The following is an 18,692-nucleotide window of genomic DNA, read 5'->3' on the forward strand; positions in this document are numbered from 1 at the left end:
TCATATCCTCCCAAAACGTAGTCACATTTTCCCAATCACCCTCCCGACCCTGCCTCGTTTCGTTCCCCCTCTTTACCCTTCCCTCTACTCTTTTCAACGGGGAAGACTAGCAAGCAGCCGGAAAAACAAAGAAAAGGCGGAAAACAAAAAAGCACTAGAACTCCACCTGTTTCCCTAAGCAATTCTATATATTTCCTTGCAATATTCCTATCCCTTCGATATCCTGGTTCTTACAAACCGTCTACCCACACATTTAATACTGCACTTTCCTTTTGACCATTTTATCCACTCCCGCTTCTCCTCACGACACCTCCGACACAAATAGCTTACACACGCGACTAACCAATATCACTTCGAATTAATTTTTTCTAGATGGCTGATATCAGACGAAAGCTTGTTATCGTCGGTGACGGCGCCTGTGGCAAAACCTGTCTCTTGATGTGAGCACCCGAATACCCCTGTCCAAACGTGTAGAGCCGTTCAACTGACTCTTCTGGTTGCTTTCCCCAGTGTCTTTTCAAAGGGAACTTTCCCTGAGGTATGAGGACGAATTCGATGCGAGAAACCGGCCTCGATCTAACAGTCGATATAGGTCTACGTCCCTACAGTATTCGAAAACTACGTCGCCGATGTTGAAGTTGACGGAAAGCACGTTGAACTTGCTCTTTGGGATACGGCTGGACAGGAAGACTATGATAGGCTTCGACCACTCTCCTACCCAGATTCCCACGTGATCTTGATTTGCTTCGCTATTGATTCGCCTGACTCTCTTGACAACGTTCAAGAAAAGGTTAGCTATCGCCGTGCCGCGGAATTTGATGATATTTTGCTGACGCCTTTGTTTAGTGGATCTCCGAAGTTTTGCACTTCTGCCAAGGCCTCCCTATCATTTTGGTTGGGTGCAAGAAGGATCTGAGATTCGATTCAAAGACCCTCGAAGAACTTCGAAAGACATCGCAGAAGCCCGTTACCCCAGAAGAGGTGAGATCCTCAACGTGACACAAATTCTATCTTGCGGATATATCGCTAACCAAACGGTGGGTATTGATAGGGAGATGACGTCCGCAAGAAGATCGGTGCTTTCAAGTACTTGGAATGTTCCGCCAAGACAAATGAGGGCGTCCGTGAAGTCTTTGAGCACGCTACCCGCGCCGCCCTCCTCACTTCGAGGAAAAAGAAGAGCAAGGGCTGCAGCATCTTGTAAACAAATCAAACAGATGCGCACAGGGGCATTGGTTGCAGACAAGCGATCGAAATACGGGCAGGGAATGTGATCTTTTTCTCTTTCCATCTCAAGACAAAAAGTTTACGCCTTGAGCGCAAAATTTACTATTACGCTTGTGATAAACCTGGCACAGGAGGGTTTTTTTTATTCATTTATTTTTTTCCAGGGCGACTGTAATACTACTGTTGTGCACCATCTAGTCAACAGGAGCGAACCACCTGTACTTTGGAAACACCGGATAGCTTCTTTCACGCCGAGCATCCCCTTGAGGCCTGTACTTTAGAATCCCTTCCTGTCTCGGGCCGCTTTGCACTTTTCCGTTCGGCTTAATCACTGTCATAGATTGTAATGTTCTCCTTTCTCAAGATTCCTAATCGCTTTTGCTCTTGCTGTAGTTTTTTTATTTTTATTTTTATTTTTGGTTTTGGTTTTTTCGTTCTTGCTTCAGCCTTTTCAGTCGCTAGCATTTCGGTTCTCCCTTTCCGGTCCAATCGCCCGTCATATTCTTCCCGAGCACATTCAAATGAAATCCCCTTCCCTTTTTTTTTTTTTTTTTTTTTTTGAAAGTCCAAGAGCCAGCCGGTAGTAAATTATCAATTTCCCCGTATAGATATGGAAACGTAGCGTCGGGTAGACTATTCCTGAGGATGGACTTCTTTCCGAACCCCACCTGAATCATGGTAGGCCAACATATTCGTATCGCTGAATACACATCATAAACACACGAACCCTCCTCGCCAACAACTTGGAATCATAGAAATCGTTTGCTTCACATCGATTGCTCATTCACCAGACGGGCATGACTTCTATATCAAAGCCGCCCCGCTATCTCCGTCTCTCCGCCTTGAAGGCTTCTATCCTATTCTTCAACTCGACATCTTATAATAATATTATTAGCTCTACACAGCAAAATATCAGGCCTGGGAACAACCTACTGGGGATTACTTGCTCGATAGTAAGAGGCGAGCGGTTAAACGGGTCGGTGGGGTCGCTGAGGAGGTGTGCCTTGATAGTTGAAAGGTCTATGTTGGTTTTTGAAGTGGGGAGGGTCACGGGGTTTTCCATGAGGGTGAATAGTAAAGGGTCTAGGAATTTTGTCAGTGATGCTCCAGCCGAGAGCCAATACGACATACCTAAGAATTCGTCCGGAACATCTCCCAATTCTTCCTCTCCTTTCTCATCAGCTCTTTTAGCTTCCTCAGCAGCTTCCGCCATCGTTTTGAGTAACAAAAGCTCCTCGGGGGATTTTAATCCATATCTGGCAAGGATGCCGTAAGCCCTGGAGAACAAATCCGCGCTATACGAACGTCCATCCAAAGCGATTGCTTTCACGAATTCTGGTCGGGTCCCCAAATTTAAATATACATCGATCACCTCGGAGAGGAGGGCTCTGGCATCAAATCTGTATTTTTGGGGGTCCTTGACGCGCAGGTTGGAGCATTTCGGTCCAACCAATGCCACCAGATTATAGTTCAGCATCCCAGCCAAACGATGTACTAACTCGGGCGATACAAAGGCATCAGGGATAGCGGCTGTAAACCTTTTGACCATAAGTACTGTTTCGTTAGCAAGGCTCACGTACGTAGTAGCATGATGCTCGTTTGAGGATAATAGCCTTTCCTGCTCCGCCCTGGCCCTGGCATCGTTAGGCGCTTTTTCAAGCTCATCTTGTAAACGGCGGATTTCCGTAAGCTTAGTAAGAGATTCATCAAGGAGGAATGTAACGTCGTTCAGAAGGAGGGCGACAAATCTGACGAAGAAATCAGGGTTGACGCTGACATTTTGTTAGATTATATTCTCGGAGGAAAGATTTTTCAGAAGCAAGAGAGAAACTCACCGGCTTTCCTGTCCGAGTTTTTCTCGATAGGCTTGATTCCGCCAAATTGATTTTATGACTTGGGAGATATTGTAACGGATATTAAACTTGTCGTAAAATTGAGTATGTGCTCCCGTTTGTTCAACCTCTGGATTTGAATTAGCCGATGGGCAACCGATAGCTGAAGTACGGAACCCTACCGATGTAAAATGACATTAAAGAGTGCATGAGGTTGTCCAATGCAAACTCATGGCCGTTCAACAAATCTCCCAAGACCCCTCGATCGCCGCTACCGGGTCGGACGGGGAGAATGCCGATATACAGGGACTCTACCAACTTTGCCTTTAAGTATGGATTTTTAACATAACTCGCCATCCGAAGTAGTGTGATAGCTAAAACCATCACACCATCGCTTTGTTGCGCAGTGACCCTCGACGGATATGATCTAAATATCACCGTTACTATACCGAACTAGAAGCCGACAGTCTCCGAATGTACCGGACACTCACCGTACAACGTGGCAAAAAACCGCTGCGATGTCATCGATCATATACTCCGGCAAGTTTGAGAACTCGGGGGTGGCGCTAGCTGGAAGTGGAAGTTTGAATACTTTCTGGGGATATTCCATTTTCGGTGACATAAGTCGAAGGAGCCACACCGTCAGGTAGTTCATGAAAGATAAGGCTTGCAGCTGCGAATTTTCGTCGGCTAGGAGCCCATCGAGGGCAGCTTGGTAAGAATAGCCCTTTTGGAGCCTCTCTTTGAGCAGCTTCAGACTAGCGTCCAGTTGCGCGAGTTGAGGCGACTAAGAGCACAGTGAGTAATAATTCTATTATATTGTCTGGCAAAGAAATAAATAGATCTCACGTTGAGAAATCGTTCCCGTTCTTGTTCGAGCCTCTCAAGGTTTTTCTCCATATCCGAAAGATGATGTGACAAGTTGACGGCATTGTTGATGCAAGCGATATAGCCTACGTGATGCGCGGCCACGTTTAAGAAAAAGACCTCGGAGTTAAAATTCGCTTTCCCTTCGATTGTGCTTTCGTAAAACGCGTCGGAGGTGGCCTGATCAGCATATATCTTTGTCTCGTTCTTGATATCGACCCTGGGGCTCTGTCTGAAGTATCGTACGTCGATTTTGTCCACTTTGGAGTAGGTGGCGTCCATAAACGGATCACATAGTTTGTTAAGAACCGCTGTAATATTCAGTAAAAACCCATCCGACGAAACTGTGTTTTCCTGAACTTGGAGAGCTCGTCTCTTCGAGTTCGAGTTGAGAACACTGGCGAAAAAATCAAGGACCCTGCCTCGCGCTTCCGGTGATGCCCTGACAAGGTAATTGACGATAACCGACAGTTGGTCTTGGTAGGTTTTGATGGATATCCGAAGAGAACTGCTGGCTAGATTTAGTGCAGCAGGAGCTTGGGTCTTAGGACTCGGGAAGTACGTCTCGACAACCCGTCCTTGGAGGGGCGAGATTCTAAAGTACGGTCCAAGGAGTGTCTCAACTTCAAAATCAGGTGGGCGGAGGTTAGAAGGCAAGAAGCTAGGGCTGGCAGTAAAAAGGATAGCCATCGGCTTAATTGTGACGAGGCGATAAAGCGCATTCGTATATATTTGATAGTCGTCTACTAGCTCCAGGTGTTTCAATCCAGCGCTCATATCACCAAACGCCTTAAGGAAGACTCCCTCGAGATCGGGGTTTCCGGTGAATGTTTCGGCCAAATCATTGATTAGCTCGGATGAGATGGCAGGCTCGCCGTCGGATACTTTCAGCAGATCCTCCGCGAGATTAAAGGGGCGGGAAGAAGCACTGGAAAACAGGTAAGTTCGGTCACCTTGAAGGCATTCGTAGGAATGAAATTCGTAAAGAACTTACTCGAAAATATCTGGTTCTACTAGAGCATGACCACAGAAATCAACACAGATTCTTCGGAGCTCTGCGAGAAATTTCGTTTGATAGGCTACGTCCAACCGGGGATTTGGCGGCCTATGAGCCATCGATAGAATTCGTCTGTGGGAGTCTCGAAGAAAAGCGAAAGGCTGTGCAGCTATAGAAGCTGCCGATATGATTATCTGGTCGAGATCCTGGAGCCCCAATCTGAGCTCTAAAGGGATATGGCTGTTAATATTTATATTAAGTGGAATATCAGGTAGCTCGCAATCGTACCTCTTCCCTGAGCCTTGATCTCATCAGATAAATCGCTAAGATAGAGGTATCCCTCAGTGGAGGGTTGTTCCTAAACATACCGTGTCAGTTTAACTAACCAACGCTATGGGGTGGAGGATAAGAACTGGAACAAACTTGAACTGTCACACGGAAAGCCCGAGCGACCGTATCGTTCTCCCACTGCTCTAGGGATAGAGAAGGGGGCGCCCTAGGGTTGCTGTCTCGCTGGGAGGGTTTTCCACGGGCATGGTCGATAGGTTGTCCTGCGGAAGGGGAGACGGGTCGCTTGAGTGAAGGTAACGGTTGTACTGCGCTTGTCGTAGAGCTGTAGGTTGTTGGGCTTGCAGAGGGTGCTTGGGATTGTGGGCGTGAATCGCTAGACGTGGGAGACGCGGTACTTTCGGAAGCGCCTTTTAATGAGGCTCCAAGTCGGGCTAATCTTTTTAAGCGGATCTTTCCAAGGACAGATTAGCAGAGTATACGAACGACTTTGGATCCACGGAGCCGCTTACAGTCTCCGCATCAGGAGGGTTATCCATTTCAAGGGAGTTTTTAAAATCAAGGAGGGGTGTCGCGGTCTAGGTATCAGTATGGTGGGGTGATAGCCTCCTGGACGAATGAATAAGGACTGCCGATATACTCGGGTTCGGGCGTACTGTGAATGAAGTTCTCGGGCGAATGGTGAGTCTAGAAGATAGCTACCTCTTAAGTAAGATGTACTAACTTGGAAGCAATGAAGTAAGAGGTAGTGTCGTTATGGACAGGATCTCGTTGGTAAGAGCTGGATGGTCTTGGCTTAGCTTATATATAGCTGGATGTATATATAATAGCAAGTGGAGCCCGTGTTTGATTGCGCCGCGAAGTGTCTGTTTACGTAAGCAGACTCTGTGGCTACCGTGTTTATGTGGCTGGTATTTTGATGATGTGGCTGATGCTACTGACATTGGATTCTTCCAAAAAAAAAAAAATTTATGCGACAACATCAAATTGAATATTACTGACATCTCGAAGGTTTGCCAACATGACGTTCTCCGCGCTTCTCGACTCATTCGGCAGCACTCAAAAGAAGCAGTTATCCAAATCATCATCATCACACCCAGAGGAACCATTACAGAAGCGCCGAAAGCTTCATACCCCAGTTTCTGAAATCCCAGTTGAAACAACCGGCGATGACGGTCCCAACGACGGCTCTACACCACCTTTTGGCGATGAAACCAAGAATCCAATATCATACAAGACACATTTTGATGTAGAGGAAGCGCCTCGATCCTCTGTAGTCCTTTCAACAGTTGTTCATCCGGTATTAGGTAGAGTCACCGTATCGAATCCTCAATTGCTCTCGGAATGTGCCACCGACGGTTCGGGAAGATCTCAGGTAAACAAATTCAAATTTCGTACCCGTGGGACTATTCTAACCATACTGGTAACTCTACAGCCTGCTGAAGCATCTTCCTACCAATCCCAGTTATCCAGATACGTACGTAACTATGTGGATGTCGCCCTTGCAAACCCTTCAGGTGCGGATCGGGAGGCCTTTCGCCGACTTGTTTGTTCTCATGGTCTGGCCCATGTTCTAACGTACGACTGCTGCAATACACCAATATGCATATTTCAGAAGGAGTCTAACATGGTATGACACATAGCACCCGGCAAATAGTGCTTAAGAACAGCGCCAGGCTCGCGAAACGAAACACTTGTGATGACGATGAGACGGATGCCAGAAGAGATCAAGGGTTTACGAGACCTAAAGTTCTCTTCATTCTCCCGACAAGGAATTCCTGCTACGAGGTCGTCAACCATATAATCGGTCTCGCACAAGGCCATGACTGCGAAAACAAGCAACGGTTTAACGAGGAGTATGGTCCCGGCATCGCCAAGCCGTTCTCCGACACCAAACCTGATGACTTCAAGAATTTCTTTCGCGGAAACAGCGATGATATGTTTAGGATTGGCGTCAAGCTAACCCGTAAAACCGTCAAACTGTTCTCAAAATTTTATCACTCGGATATTATCTTAGCAAGCCCTCTCGGGCTAAAGTCGGTGATTTCATCAGCGGCAAAAGACGGCGGCGACGCTGATTTCATCAGCTCGATAGAAATTCTGTACTTGGATAGTGCGGATTCACTCCAAATGCAAAATTGGGATCACGTAGAGTCGATACTGGCAAGTATGAATCAAATGCCCAAGAACGCACATGATTGTGATTTCTCCCGAGTCAGGAACTGGTATTTAAGCGGGGATGCCGCTTCCTTCCGACAAACCATCGTATCAACCGCCTTTTTATTTCCAGAAACCAATTCTCTCCTGTCCAGATATAGCAAGAACCACAGCGGGTTGATTAAACTGCACCAAGTTTACCCTGGAGAGCTTAGCCCGTACATATCCCAGGTTTTTACGAAAATACAATCCACAAACCCCGCACTCGACCCCGACGTCCGATTCGAATACTTCACAAAGACCGTTATGCCATTCTGGAAGAATGGGGGGACGATAGATAAAGGAGGTCTGCTTGTTTTCTTATCATCATATCTGGACGCCATCCGGCTCCGAAATTACTTCAACAAGACCGGTCAGAGTTTTGGCGACATCAACGAATATACTTCGGCATCAGACGTAGCGCGTTCTCGCGCTTACTTTTCTTCAGGGAGATACAAGATCCTCATTTATACAGAGAGAGCGCATTATTTCAGACGGTATAACTTGAAGGGTGTGCAGAACGTCTTTCTGTATAGTATGCCTGGAAATGCGATATTCTACCGGGAGCTCGTCGGGTTTCTGCGAGAAAGTATTTCGGACGGTAAATCTCAGCTGGAAGACTCCAAGGTTCGGGCCCTTTTCACGCAGTGGGATGCCCTGAAGGTAGAGAGGATCGTGGGTAGCGCAGGATATGACGAGATGAAGAGGAACGATGGTGAGAGTGTGGATTTTGAATTCCCGTAGCTTAGTAGCCTAAGAAAGAATTGATATCCAATTCATCATGGTTGGGCGCGTTTCATGCCCGATAATTTATCCAATGAGACGAGAAATCTGTCCATTTAGAAGTTAGAAATCAGTTTATCTGCCCAAATACCCCGACGAAAGAAGTGAAACTTACCGCCATAACGATGCAACAAATACTAACATATGGGGATAGCCGTTCGCCTATCCGTGCCGCTTTCCAGAACCTTGATAGGAGAGAGGAGATTAGACAAGCTCGAGGGTACAGAGAGAGAGAGGATGGGAGCAGTTCCAAGACGCACACTCCCAGGAAACCATGTTTGTGCTTATCCATCAAGGCTGGGAAGACGCTTCGAGTGTATGCGCATGTGCAGATGAAGAGGAGAATCACCAGAAGGAGGGATTGGAAGTTGAAAAGCGCAGACTAATAGATCATGATGACTATTGTTAGTGCATATCCGAGACGGTCGTTAGAGGGAACTTGGCTACCATTTTGCTTCTATTTCGGGAGAAGATGGTGGGTGAAAATCGAACGCGGGTGCGAGATCATAATACTGTACCAGTTATGGTACCGGTGCGAGTGCCATTTATATGGCATGTGTGGCGCCGTGTCCTTCGGTGTTGTCGGAGGTTAGTTTGGCCTTGTTCACGTGACTGCTCGGGAGTGGCCTCATCGCCGCAATTTCAGATCTCCTGCCGGAGCGTAACTCAGCATACACCAACTGTTTTAATCGCCAGACCCGACTCCCCGAAATTCGCATTATGGAACCGAGAACCGAAGGCACTCGAAGGGGCCCACGGCCTCAAAGGCGCCAGCCTTTCTTCTCCAAGGATCGTACGGTTGCCCGTCCCCCGTCCCCCTCGCTTGAGATATTGATATTGATGCCCATAGACGATAGTGAAAGTTATCATGTACGCGTTTGGAGATGACTTTCAGCCGTTCACAGAGAGTGTCAATACCCTCGATGAAATCGTTACAGAGTAAGTTTGGCGAATCGTCTTGGACCCTTTTCTAACCGAATTCCAAGTAAAATTTCTATTCTTCTTTTAGATACATCATCGAAATGGTGGGTGATTAATTCGGAACTTCTGAGAGCCCAAACCCTTTGCTCACTCGATCGGTCTAGTGCCACGAAGCTGCGAAATCTGCATCGCATGCCCGGCGGAACAAAATCAAAGTAGACGACTTTAAATTCGCGCTCCGTCGGGATCCAAGAAAACTCGGAAGAGTCGAGGAATTGCTTGCTATGACCAAAGTAATTCAGGATGCGCGAAAGCAATTTGATGAAACAGGCACCACCATCAACCCAAAATAGAACGATGGGAGAATTGGTTATTAGGCTGGATTAATCACAGGCTTAGCTCGGTCCGCTCTTCGACAGGTACGGGCCCAGGTCCCGCGTCTCGATTAATATCGACACAAGGGTTCCTCTTTATTTTCAGAACTCTTTCCTCATCCTGGAAAGCCGATGCTCTACCTCGGATATCTCAGACCTATTCCCTCCTTGCTCCAGCCACCTCGTTTTCACCATCTCCCAGACTTCCTTTCCCTTTTTCTTTCCAGCGAGGATGACATGCGCTCGGAGACACCATAACGTTGCATCCCGATTGATGCGATAACTCCCGTTCATAAATGCGTCAAAAACTGCGTTTAGCCTCTGCAAAGTCCACGGAGTGTACCTGGCGTTTCCGTGCAAAGCGAACCCTTTGAATAGAGACTGGAGAATAGAGACCTCGGAGTTAATACCGCACTCCGAAAGATCATTCAAGAGAGATAGAATTTTTCCAAAGTCCGCCGTTTCTCTAGCATGATAATCAATAAATATCGCAAAAGATACCAGATCTGGAGCTAGAGGCGCCAGACCCAAATCCATATTCGGGTCAAATCCTTGCTGGGCCAAGATCCATCTTAGATTCCTGATATTCTTGTGAAGTTTCCGCATATTCCGTTTTTCCGTCGAAAGTCTCGGCTTCGATTTGGTAGGCGATTGTATAAGGTGTGTTAGAACATCTTCGGCAGCTTGCGGTTCCCCCGCGCTAATCAACGCTGTCATGATGGCGTTGAGGACGACGATATCCACGACCTCACCTGCTCGAATGAATTCCCGATACGCGTGCCGTATGCCTCGACCGTCCCCCTGCTTGCCATAGTACATTATAAGATTGACATAGCTGAATCTGTCCATTGGTATGTTTCGTCTTTTCATTTCTTTCAGGATCATCAAAGGGAGATGTGCCATGTTGGAATTTGTGGCAAGGTGAAAAAGAATGTTGAAGGTGGTAGCATCAGCCACTACCCCTGCAGACTTTTCCATTTCTTTCCATAGAAACAGACCTGATTGAAGATCATGGTCTGTCAGATGGCGATAGCACTTAGCAACAAAGCTGATCGCGGTGTTCCAGTGATACCTCGGAATCGGAACTTTGCCTGTTCTCATGTCATCAATGACGGTAAGATATTGTAGCATGGCGCTCTCATCGCCTTTTTTGATGATGGACATTTTCGAGAGCAGCCCATAGACCTGTTCTTGTGACAGGTACCGAAGTCGTGGAACGGGAAGTTGAAGGTAGGATTCGAATAGTTGGTTTGGTTTCGTGGCCTTGGAATTGAAGCTTCTCCAGAACGCAGCGAGCCGGCCGTCGTTCTGAGGGCCCGGCGGGCTGTCCTCATCCGTCTCCTTCGAATCCTTCGCCGATTCGGATTTGAAAGCAAGCGGAATCACGGAAGCGGCTTGGTTGGCGACCTGGCCTTCCCCATTTTCAGATCCACTGTCACCTCTCCGAAAATACGTGAATCTTCGGTACAAGGTCCCAGCTCTCAAGCCAGCAAATCGAAAGCATGGTGCTGATGGGAACTGAGTCCGGACGGGGAATCTCCCAGAGCCACTATAGACTTTCCATAAGGAAGAGGTCTGACGGCCTATCGCTTCGGTTCGAGATAGTATATGGGAACGCATACATCTTCCTTTTTATTTCGGTTGACCGCCGCAACCAGAGAGCGGGGTTTGAGAGAGCAGAGCCGGTGCTAGCTGCTGTTATATCACAGGCGTGGCAAGCGCCGTTGTTGTTTTTGTTTATAGATTATGAATGGTGGCCTAACGTGAAGGCATGTCGCGAAGTTTTGAATTTGAATTTTGAAGTCGAAATATTTTAATTTGTTGTTGAAAAAAAATATTCTATCGGGTTGAGTGTTGTCGTTTCGAAAAACGTTTAAACCAGCACCACGGCGGCTATTAGGTAGGGACTGTCTTGGATGCGAACCAAACCGCATACATCAGGACGGGGTTCTGGGGGCCATTCTATATCGAATCCTCCATCCACAGGGGTAAATACTGTCCCTTTCATACCAAGAAGTAAGTAAGCAAGCTCATATGCTCCTAGCCGGTTATCAAAGATCAATGCTGAAAGAATCTTCAATGCGAATTAAAGATACCATATACCTGGCACGCCCAATCTGCCGCAAAAAATAAAATGGCCCTTTCTCAAGGCGCGAGGCCACTCCGGGTCTACAAAGAAACAACCCAGCTACTCCGGCTGGGGATCCTAACAAAAGAGCCTCCTTGGTACCAAGTCGTTGCATCCGTTCCGCCATCAACCGTTTTGATCAGAACAACTCCAGTTGAATTCGACACCCCCCCACAAGGTGACGTCAAAGCCGTAAGTAGGAAGGTGAAGAAGAGCAAGAAGTTCTTCCGACCACGGTATATCCAATATCCGGAGGACGATCTTCGCAAAACGTTCTTCGCAGACCATCCTTGGGAATTGGCCCGTCCTAGGATACTGGTTGAAGATAGCGGAAACGACGGCTTGAATTACGACTGGAGCAGGTTACAGCAGCCTGGAAAGGCTCTTGACGGTGAGAGGTAAGTTGGTTAGGGTGAAGGATTGCTCCCATCGCTCTTCTTTCTTGACAGGTTTGCATCGGAATGAGCTAACATGGTAACTACGGTTATCTTCAGTGTTATCCAAAGGCAAATGTGGCTGATGGAGAATGAAAAGTTATCAAAGTCTGCAGCATATGACGTGGCAAGGAAGGAATTCTATAGGCTGCGAATGCGATCAGATATCGAAAGAAGAATCGCTGCGGAGGAGGCGAGGTCCGTTGGCGCATTCTTTGGCAAATCACACCTGCAAGTGGGGCTCGAACTGGAAGAGAAAGCATTATTGGCCTGGAAAGTCAAGGCACAAGAAGCGGTCGCAAGGAGACAACAAAGGATCGAGGCTATGGCCAACCCCGGAAGTATCGACACAGATGTTGGGGATGAAGACGCGACTACCGATACACCTGGATTGACCGGTGCCCCGGAAACGCCCACAAGCCCGACGGAGCCATCGAATGCGCAGGGGACTTGATCGAATGCTAATTTTTGAAACGGAGCTTTGCAATGTAGATAAAGAATATTTGTATTATATCATAAGGAATTATAGCCATCAGTTTTAAACAGCGCAAAGGCCAACCTCATTCAATGTTCGCATGTATTATCGATGGATGCGCGCGGCTCTTCCAATGTCAGATTGATTTGATATCACATGCAGGCCCGGTCAGTCGCGCGGGCTTAATAACCGATGTGTGGCGTTGGAGGAGATAAGTGCTTAAGTAATCAAGTGCTACAGATTGATTGCTTACTGATTACATGCTATCGAGACACTCGCTGAAACGGAGGCTACATGCTGCCCGGCTGCTTGATACACACACCACCTAACAAGCTCTCACAACAACGCCATTTGATAATACGCAAAACATCACCCGTGCACATATCCCACACCCCTTGGCCCTCATTCACCATGGAAGGTTCAAGCGCAGCAATACGAGATCAGCCATCATCATCAACGACTATAACTACGGAACAGGTACCCTTGGCAGGCTCGTCGGATGGGATTCTACGCCTGCGTGGTGCGCACGCGGAACGACGGCGAGTGACCTGGACGGAGGAAGTTGTTGACAACGAAGGGTTGGGTCGCAAAAAGACCAAAAGTAGTCCAAACCACCCGAGGTAGCATTCTGGTGCCTACCAGCTAATATGGATGTTCTACAGTATGTTGCATCTACAACAAACCACGGGAGTTTGGAGAATCATCGAGCGAAGAATCAGACTCATCAAGTTCATCCGAAGGAGGTGATGACCATCAACCGACAAGCGAGAGTAACCCATCAGGAAGCGGAGAACAGCGCAAAGGTCACTCGTGTCAAAACCATAAAGGCAGGGGCCAACGGCGGAAGAATGCCTACGAGAAAACCCCGAATCGACAGAAGCCGAGCTCTTGAAGGATCTGGGAAGCTTCCCGCGACAGCAGGATATCCACGGGTACTTCCGAGGTTCGGTTAATTATAAGAAGAAGGATTGCGGATAAATGAAAGACCATCAGGGTATCGCTCAAGCCGGAATCTAGCTAGCTTGCGGGCACCACATGCACCGAATATACAATTTTCTCAACCACAATTGCCAAGGCACTTCGCTGTCATTTGATATCATTTCATGTTGATTGCTGTCGTTTTCGCCTCTCTATCTTCAGACCGGTCTTGTTTGCTTTCAGACCCATTTCCTTGCTTCCATCAATATCAGGGGAGATGGGCGAGTAGTCTGCCTGTTTTCTTGGCCGGCTTAAATTCGATGACGCACGAAATATACCCATCGATCTCGGAGTGGTGGGGACGGGGGAGGCGTGGTATTTGTGATTTCTGCCGGATTGCAATTGGTTCTTGCGTGTTTTGACGAATTCACTCGCAATATTGCGCACTAAGATTGCACCATCATTGTCCGCGAGCCAGAGGATCATCGGAAACAGTCCGCTCCGGGTCAACAGGTCTTCCTGGTCTCCGTTTGCATCACAAATACTACGGACAATCCTGAGTAAACTCAGCCTCACCACGGCCTTCGGGTGAGTGAGCTTCTGCAAGACACGCTCGAAAAAGTCCGGATGCCCCATTGCGCGAGCAATCGGTCCACTTAATCGACATAGCTTCTGGAACGGCTCCAAGATGTTTTCAAAGGTGTTCGTTTTAGATCCGGTGAAACAGCTGACGAGGGCACGGGTTGCATTAGACTGAAGGAGCCTCTCCTCTATCTGTGCCGGTTCTTCGTGTAACCTATTTGCCAAAGATGTTTAGTAATGGGTTCGTAAGCTAGGCATCGATATAACCTACCACACGAGAATCGCCTCCAGCGAGGCAACTTGCCAATAAGGCTCGGAGAGCAACGATACGAAGAATTCCAAGCCATTATTCTGCCAAAGATATTTTCGGCCCAGCCTACCCGAGTGCGCCATGTCACAAAGTATCGGGAGCGCGAACTCCTTCAAAGGCCGATCGGTTCGCACAATCTTCTGCAAGACGGGAATGATTCCATTGATGGCAGCCTCCTCTTGTCTTGACTTGCTGTGTCTGCACAGATTAAACATAATACTGAGTATTTGATTCGATAGTTCCTATGAACGTATGCCCAAATCAGTTTCCTATAATTAAATAAATACCAGCTGGGGATGTGACGAACTTTAAATTGGGGCTTGTGTGTATTCTCGGAGAGCATCTCGATCAAAACCTCGATTGCGTTCGCGTTTTGCAATATATCGAGGGTCGTTGATAGCATCGACAGATTTTTCAAGAACTTGAGGAAGGTAATCTGACAGGTAAGCGGGAGGTCGGGGAGATCCTTTAATATCCCTGTGATAATGTGAGATGAGCTCAACCAAGACGCAAGGACTCCAGCACTCACTCTTCAATGTCACCCTGTCCGCGATAGCTTCCTTGACCTGGTTCTCCGCTTGCGAAAAGAGGTAAAAAAGGTTGACAATTTTTTCACAATAGACTTCGTATCTATCTTCCCTTTCTTTGCATATTTGGGAGAGAACTAGAGATAGTGGGCGCAAAACCATATTCCGGGAGAGGATCCGACAAAAATCGTTCTTCGGTGTAGAACCCTGGAGTTTGAAAACATCCACTACACCCTCGATGCCGGTGAGGACAAGCTCCTTGTGGGTGGAATAATCGTCCTCGATCAATTCTACAAGCACATTCAAGCCCCCGCAGCTGACAAACATCTGAAGAGTCAACTTTGACATATGGCAGATCTGACGTATGAATATCGCGGCTTCTAGTCGAATTTCTTTGTGATGGTGTTTCGTTGCGAATTTTGTAATTGTAGGTATACCCCCCACGAAGCAGAGATTCTCGAGCAATTCAATGTCATCAACAGTGAGCTATCCATACACTGTTAATACCTATAAGCGCCTTCAAGAAACCGAATAAACATGCTAGCTTACCGCGTTGATGACTCGGAGAAGTGTGATGTTGACTTCTCGGTTCCGGCCGGACTCTAGCACTTCAAGTATAGGGAGAAGCCCGTGAGAAGCAATAACTGCTGTTTTCGTTTCCGGGGAATCCAAGAGGATCCCGAGGAGTTTGGCCGTCGTATCCTCTAGAAAAATCCCCGTGTGCTGGGATTTCAGAGATTCGATATGACTGGAAACCTCAGTGCATAGGCGGGCATGTTGATCTCGAGCGATGTTGGCATCGAGATCTAGCTCTGTGAGGCCTTCTTCGAGTTCGGAAAAGGGATCGTCTTCTTCGTACTCATCGAACAGACCGATCTTTGGGTCAGTACCCTTGGGCGCCAAGACTAGGTTGCTCTTTCTTGAAGCTCCCTCGTGCTTCGGGCCAAGTGAGTCTGGTGCCCAAAATATATCCGAGAAATCTTCTTCTTCTTCCGCCTCTGTGTACTTGTGGATTTTTGCTGCCACTTTGAGCTCATCGAGTGAAGAGTCGTCTTTTGACCCTAGTTTCAGCAATCGACTATCCCCGGAAATACGAGAGTGTTCGGCTACCTCGTTAGAATGACTTCGCCGAAATTTATCTGTCGGCTTCCTTGAGGCCATCCTTGACAGACCCTGCTCCTGTTTTAAGGCAAACGGATTCTCTAGGTCATCTATATCAAAGTCTTCTACATCTTCGATACTCTCACTGGTCAGGCGGCCCGCAAACAAAGATGGGAATAGTGATTTCCCTCCTGGAGGATATGACTCCGATAAGGTTGCCGAAGCCGACGTATTCGGGCGAGATTTGTTCTTGCCTTGTTCGATATGTAGCGCTTTCAAGAGATTTGTTTTCTTGGGCTTGATCGTATCCATGTTGTCATCTTCTTGAGCAAAATATCCAAGATATGTCGCTAAAAGTTCTTCTCAGCGGCAGGGTCAAATCAGAAGGTGGTAGTGGGGTAGTCCGCCTACCTTGTTCGCCGCTTGGTTGGTTTCGGCAAACGGAATGGCCACCAAATGCATCGTGTGATTTCAAATGTGTAAGATCAAAGCTACTAGAATTTATAGAGGGGGTAAAATCATCGTCCCAGTTATCGTCAAAAGCTATAGCAATGGTGTAAGTCTCCTTGCCTGTATGTCAAAGTGCCGCTAACAAGAATTGGTTCATACAAGATTCTTGGAGGGCAGCAAATCCATCTTTGTTGGCCGGGTCCGCTTTGGACTGCGATACTAGAAAAAGATATCAGCTCTATACACGTTTCAACGCTCCGTGATAGTTTTGCTGCGAATTACCCTGCTGAGAAGGTGCTGGCTTGGAGCGGGCACCATGTGCGTCAAGAGGCATCTTCAATGCTTCGTTCCACTGCTGGACACTTCTCACGTCGTCCACGTATTTGGGATTCGGCTCCTTTGACACCGGCCTTGTCTTCACAATCCAGGGATGTCTGAGAAGCTTCCTCGCGGAAACCCTAAGGTTGGGATCTTTTTGAAAGCATTGCATTAAGAAGTCGCGAACGGCCTGATGCTCCAAGTTTGTATTAAGAAAAGGTTTCGGTCGGAGCTAGGAAGGGCTTTGCTTACTGGGGAAGCGCCTTCGGGCAAACTTGGATGGTCATCGCTTACGATGCGAAAAAGGGCTTGCATGGGACTCAGGTCGTAGTATGGAGGGTCACCGGTGAGAAGCTCAATAACTGTACAGCCTACACTCCTAGTATCTAGTATTAACAAAGGCCCACACAATATGACCAGTATTTATTTACCAAATGTCAGACGCTGTGGTTGCACCAACAAGCTCTATGACCTCTGGTGCCATCCAATAAGGTGTCCCAACGACCGTAGCATCGTTCGCTCGAGTAGCGACGCCAAAATCGGCCAGCTTTATGTGACCTTCTTTGGTAGTCAATATGTTGGCTCCTTTGATGTCTCTATGAATGACACCCTGTTCATGGAGATAGAAGAGACCGTCGAGGACCTGTCCGGTATACCTCCCAACGAGATGCTCCGGGAACTTTCCGAAGTTTTTGCAAATGCTATGGAGAGATCCGTTTTCACAAAACCTAAGGAGGCGTTAGTTCTAACACCGGGGGGACAAGCCTTATTTGTTGGGATTGGTATATACTCCAAGATGATATACAGAGAGTCGACCGATTTGACGAATCCGTGGTATTGAACGATGTGGGGATGCTAAATTCAGAGGATTTAGCGTTGAGCCCTTCACGGAAACGGATGTTTAACGCTGGGCAAAAGGGACGTACGTTTAGATTTTTTAGAAGATCAATTTCCCGCTAAATATCACGGCACCACATTAGCGATTTTGGCTAACGTATCAATGGTAACGATTGCACCTACCATAATAGCGCCCAGCTCGCTGTGTGGCAGATCTGAAAGCCGTATTTGCTTGATCGCAACAGTCTCTCCGGTAGTATAGTTAATGGCCCGATAGACCGACCCCGACGCGCCACGCCCAAGGCAATCCCCAAGCGTGTAATCCGAGAGGGAGGAGCTACCCCGCCGCCTCTTGCCTTCGTTCGAGGCGGCTTGAGATTTTGACGACCTGGACTCCGCCATTTCTGCTGCGTCAACCATATCGAAAGAGTAAAGGTACCTTGGCAGGCTCTTTTTTAAAAAAAAGTGCGGGTTTATAACTGATGCGTATACAGGACGGCTTAGGCGTAGAGTCGAGTCTGGCGACTGATCTGGCACCGAGTATATGACGTGTGCATGGCTTGTGACAACAAGAGCAGGAATGGTATATTGAAAATGGGTTTGCTGAAGTGTAGGCTTGTAGATTCTTCTTCTTCACATTGGTCCTTTAACAGCCGTTCGATGTCTGCGATGTATACGCTGCTCTATGACCGGCCTAGGCGGGGCGGATTGCGGTGATACCAAGTCAGTGCACAAAACGATAAGCGGAGTGAGGGGTTATGAAGGGTCCGGATATATGAAGTACTCGAGATTTATTCACTTACCCACGAGTCTGTCCAAAAACACAGCACAGACACCCATGCATTAATTAAGTGTGCATCGAACGGGTTTGACCCCGCAGTACAATTCCATGTTCGAATCTAAGGTCGAGGTCAAGCAATACTTCTGGCTTAAGCTGCATCCTACTGGTGGGATGAAGCGTTGGGCCCGCCAAGAGACCTCGCCCTGCACCATTCGACCCTCACACGAGCGACAGTTTAATTTTGCCATGTCGCTCACGTGTGAAACGGGTATTCACATACGGAATAGTTAAAGCAAGTAATCCGCCTACAAACCGGAGGTTGGAGTATTAATATGTGAAGCTTGAA

General features: G+C 47.6%; 9 protein-coding genes across 9 annotated transcripts; 5 read left to right on the forward strand and 4 right to left on the reverse strand.

Moving 5' to 3' along the window:
* Window positions 1-372: 372 nt before the first annotated feature.
* Window positions 373-1,204, forward strand: DFL_008167 (uncharacterized protein; the record flags this gene model as incomplete). The annotated part of the gene is made up of 5 exons (XM_067637863.1): window positions 373-440; window positions 511-538; window positions 593-790; window positions 847-981; window positions 1,052-1,204. The coding sequence occupies 5 exons, from the start codon at window positions 373-375 to the stop codon at window positions 1,202-1,204; spliced, it is 582 nt and encodes a 193-aa protein (XP_067485810.1).
* An 846-nt stretch (window positions 1,205-2,050) lies between these two features.
* On the reverse strand, window positions 2,051-5,750 carry DFL_008168 (uncharacterized protein; the record flags this gene model as incomplete). The annotated part of the gene is made up of 11 exons (XM_067637864.1): window positions 2,051-2,103; window positions 2,161-2,310; window positions 2,359-2,999; window positions 3,063-3,189; window positions 3,242-3,486; window positions 3,551-3,846; window positions 3,909-4,854; window positions 4,921-5,149; window positions 5,212-5,281; window positions 5,347-5,664; window positions 5,724-5,750. 11 exons carry the CDS (start codon window positions 5,748-5,750, stop codon window positions 2,051-2,053), a joined length of 3,102 nt encoding a protein of 1,033 aa, XP_067485811.1.
* A 482-nt stretch (window positions 5,751-6,232) lies between these two features.
* DFL_008169 (uncharacterized protein) lies at window positions 6,233-8,151 on the forward strand (the record flags this gene model as incomplete). Its single annotated transcript, XM_067637865.1, has 3 exons — window positions 6,233-6,586; window positions 6,647-6,789; window positions 6,855-8,151. The coding sequence occupies 3 exons, from the start codon at window positions 6,233-6,235 to the stop codon at window positions 8,149-8,151; spliced, it is 1,794 nt and encodes a 597-aa protein (XP_067485812.1).
* Window positions 8,152-8,217: 66 nt separating this feature from the next.
* DFL_008170 (uncharacterized protein) lies at window positions 8,218-8,640 on the reverse strand (the record flags this gene model as incomplete). The annotated part of the gene is made up of 4 exons (XM_067637867.1): window positions 8,218-8,238; window positions 8,306-8,375; window positions 8,451-8,572; window positions 8,638-8,640. 4 exons carry the CDS (start codon window positions 8,638-8,640, stop codon window positions 8,218-8,220), a joined length of 216 nt encoding a protein of 71 aa, XP_067485813.1.
* Window positions 8,641-8,910: 270 nt separating this feature from the next.
* On the forward strand, window positions 8,911-9,464 carry DFL_008171 (uncharacterized protein; the record flags this gene model as incomplete). The annotated part of the gene is made up of 4 exons (XM_067637868.1): window positions 8,911-8,983; window positions 9,048-9,129; window positions 9,200-9,215; window positions 9,276-9,464. 4 exons carry the CDS (start codon window positions 8,911-8,913, stop codon window positions 9,462-9,464), a joined length of 360 nt encoding a protein of 119 aa, XP_067485814.1.
* Window positions 9,465-9,587: 123 nt separating this feature from the next.
* Window positions 9,588-11,105, reverse strand: DFL_008172 (uncharacterized protein; the record flags this gene model as incomplete). Its single annotated transcript, XM_067637869.1, has 1 exon — window positions 9,588-11,105. The coding sequence occupies one exon, from the start codon at window positions 11,103-11,105 to the stop codon at window positions 9,588-9,590; it is 1,518 nt and encodes a 505-aa protein (XP_067485815.1).
* Window positions 11,106-11,619: 514 nt separating this feature from the next.
* DFL_008173 (mitochondrial 37S ribosomal protein mS23) lies at window positions 11,620-12,501 on the forward strand (the record flags this gene model as incomplete). Its single annotated transcript, XM_067637870.1, has 2 exons — window positions 11,620-12,011; window positions 12,108-12,501. The coding sequence occupies 2 exons, from the start codon at window positions 11,620-11,622 to the stop codon at window positions 12,499-12,501; spliced, it is 786 nt and encodes a 261-aa protein (XP_067485816.1).
* Window positions 12,502-12,933: 432 nt separating this feature from the next.
* On the forward strand, window positions 12,934-13,414 carry DFL_008174 (uncharacterized protein; the record flags this gene model as incomplete). The annotated part of the gene is made up of 2 exons (XM_067637871.1): window positions 12,934-13,123; window positions 13,185-13,414. The coding sequence occupies 2 exons, from the start codon at window positions 12,934-12,936 to the stop codon at window positions 13,412-13,414; spliced, it is 420 nt and encodes a 139-aa protein (XP_067485817.1).
* A 209-nt stretch (window positions 13,415-13,623) lies between these two features.
* Window positions 13,624-17,985, reverse strand: DFL_008175 (uncharacterized protein; the record flags this gene model as incomplete). The annotated part of the gene is made up of 13 exons (XM_067637872.1): window positions 13,624-14,236; window positions 14,294-14,574; window positions 14,640-14,809; window positions 14,862-15,345; window positions 15,409-16,310; window positions 16,372-16,503; window positions 16,570-16,629; window positions 16,693-16,918; window positions 16,981-17,107; window positions 17,160-17,456; window positions 17,519-17,583; window positions 17,655-17,684; window positions 17,749-17,985. The coding sequence occupies 13 exons, from the start codon at window positions 17,983-17,985 to the stop codon at window positions 13,624-13,626; spliced, it is 3,624 nt and encodes a 1,207-aa protein (XP_067485818.1).
* Window positions 17,986-18,692: the final 707 nt, after the last annotated feature.

This window comes from Arthrobotrys flagrans (genome assembly GCF_004000055.1).
Source record: "Arthrobotrys flagrans strain CBS H-5679 chromosome Unknown unitig_1, whole genome shotgun sequence".
NCBI lineage: Eukaryota > Fungi > Ascomycota > Orbiliomycetes > Orbiliales > Orbiliaceae > Arthrobotrys > Arthrobotrys flagrans.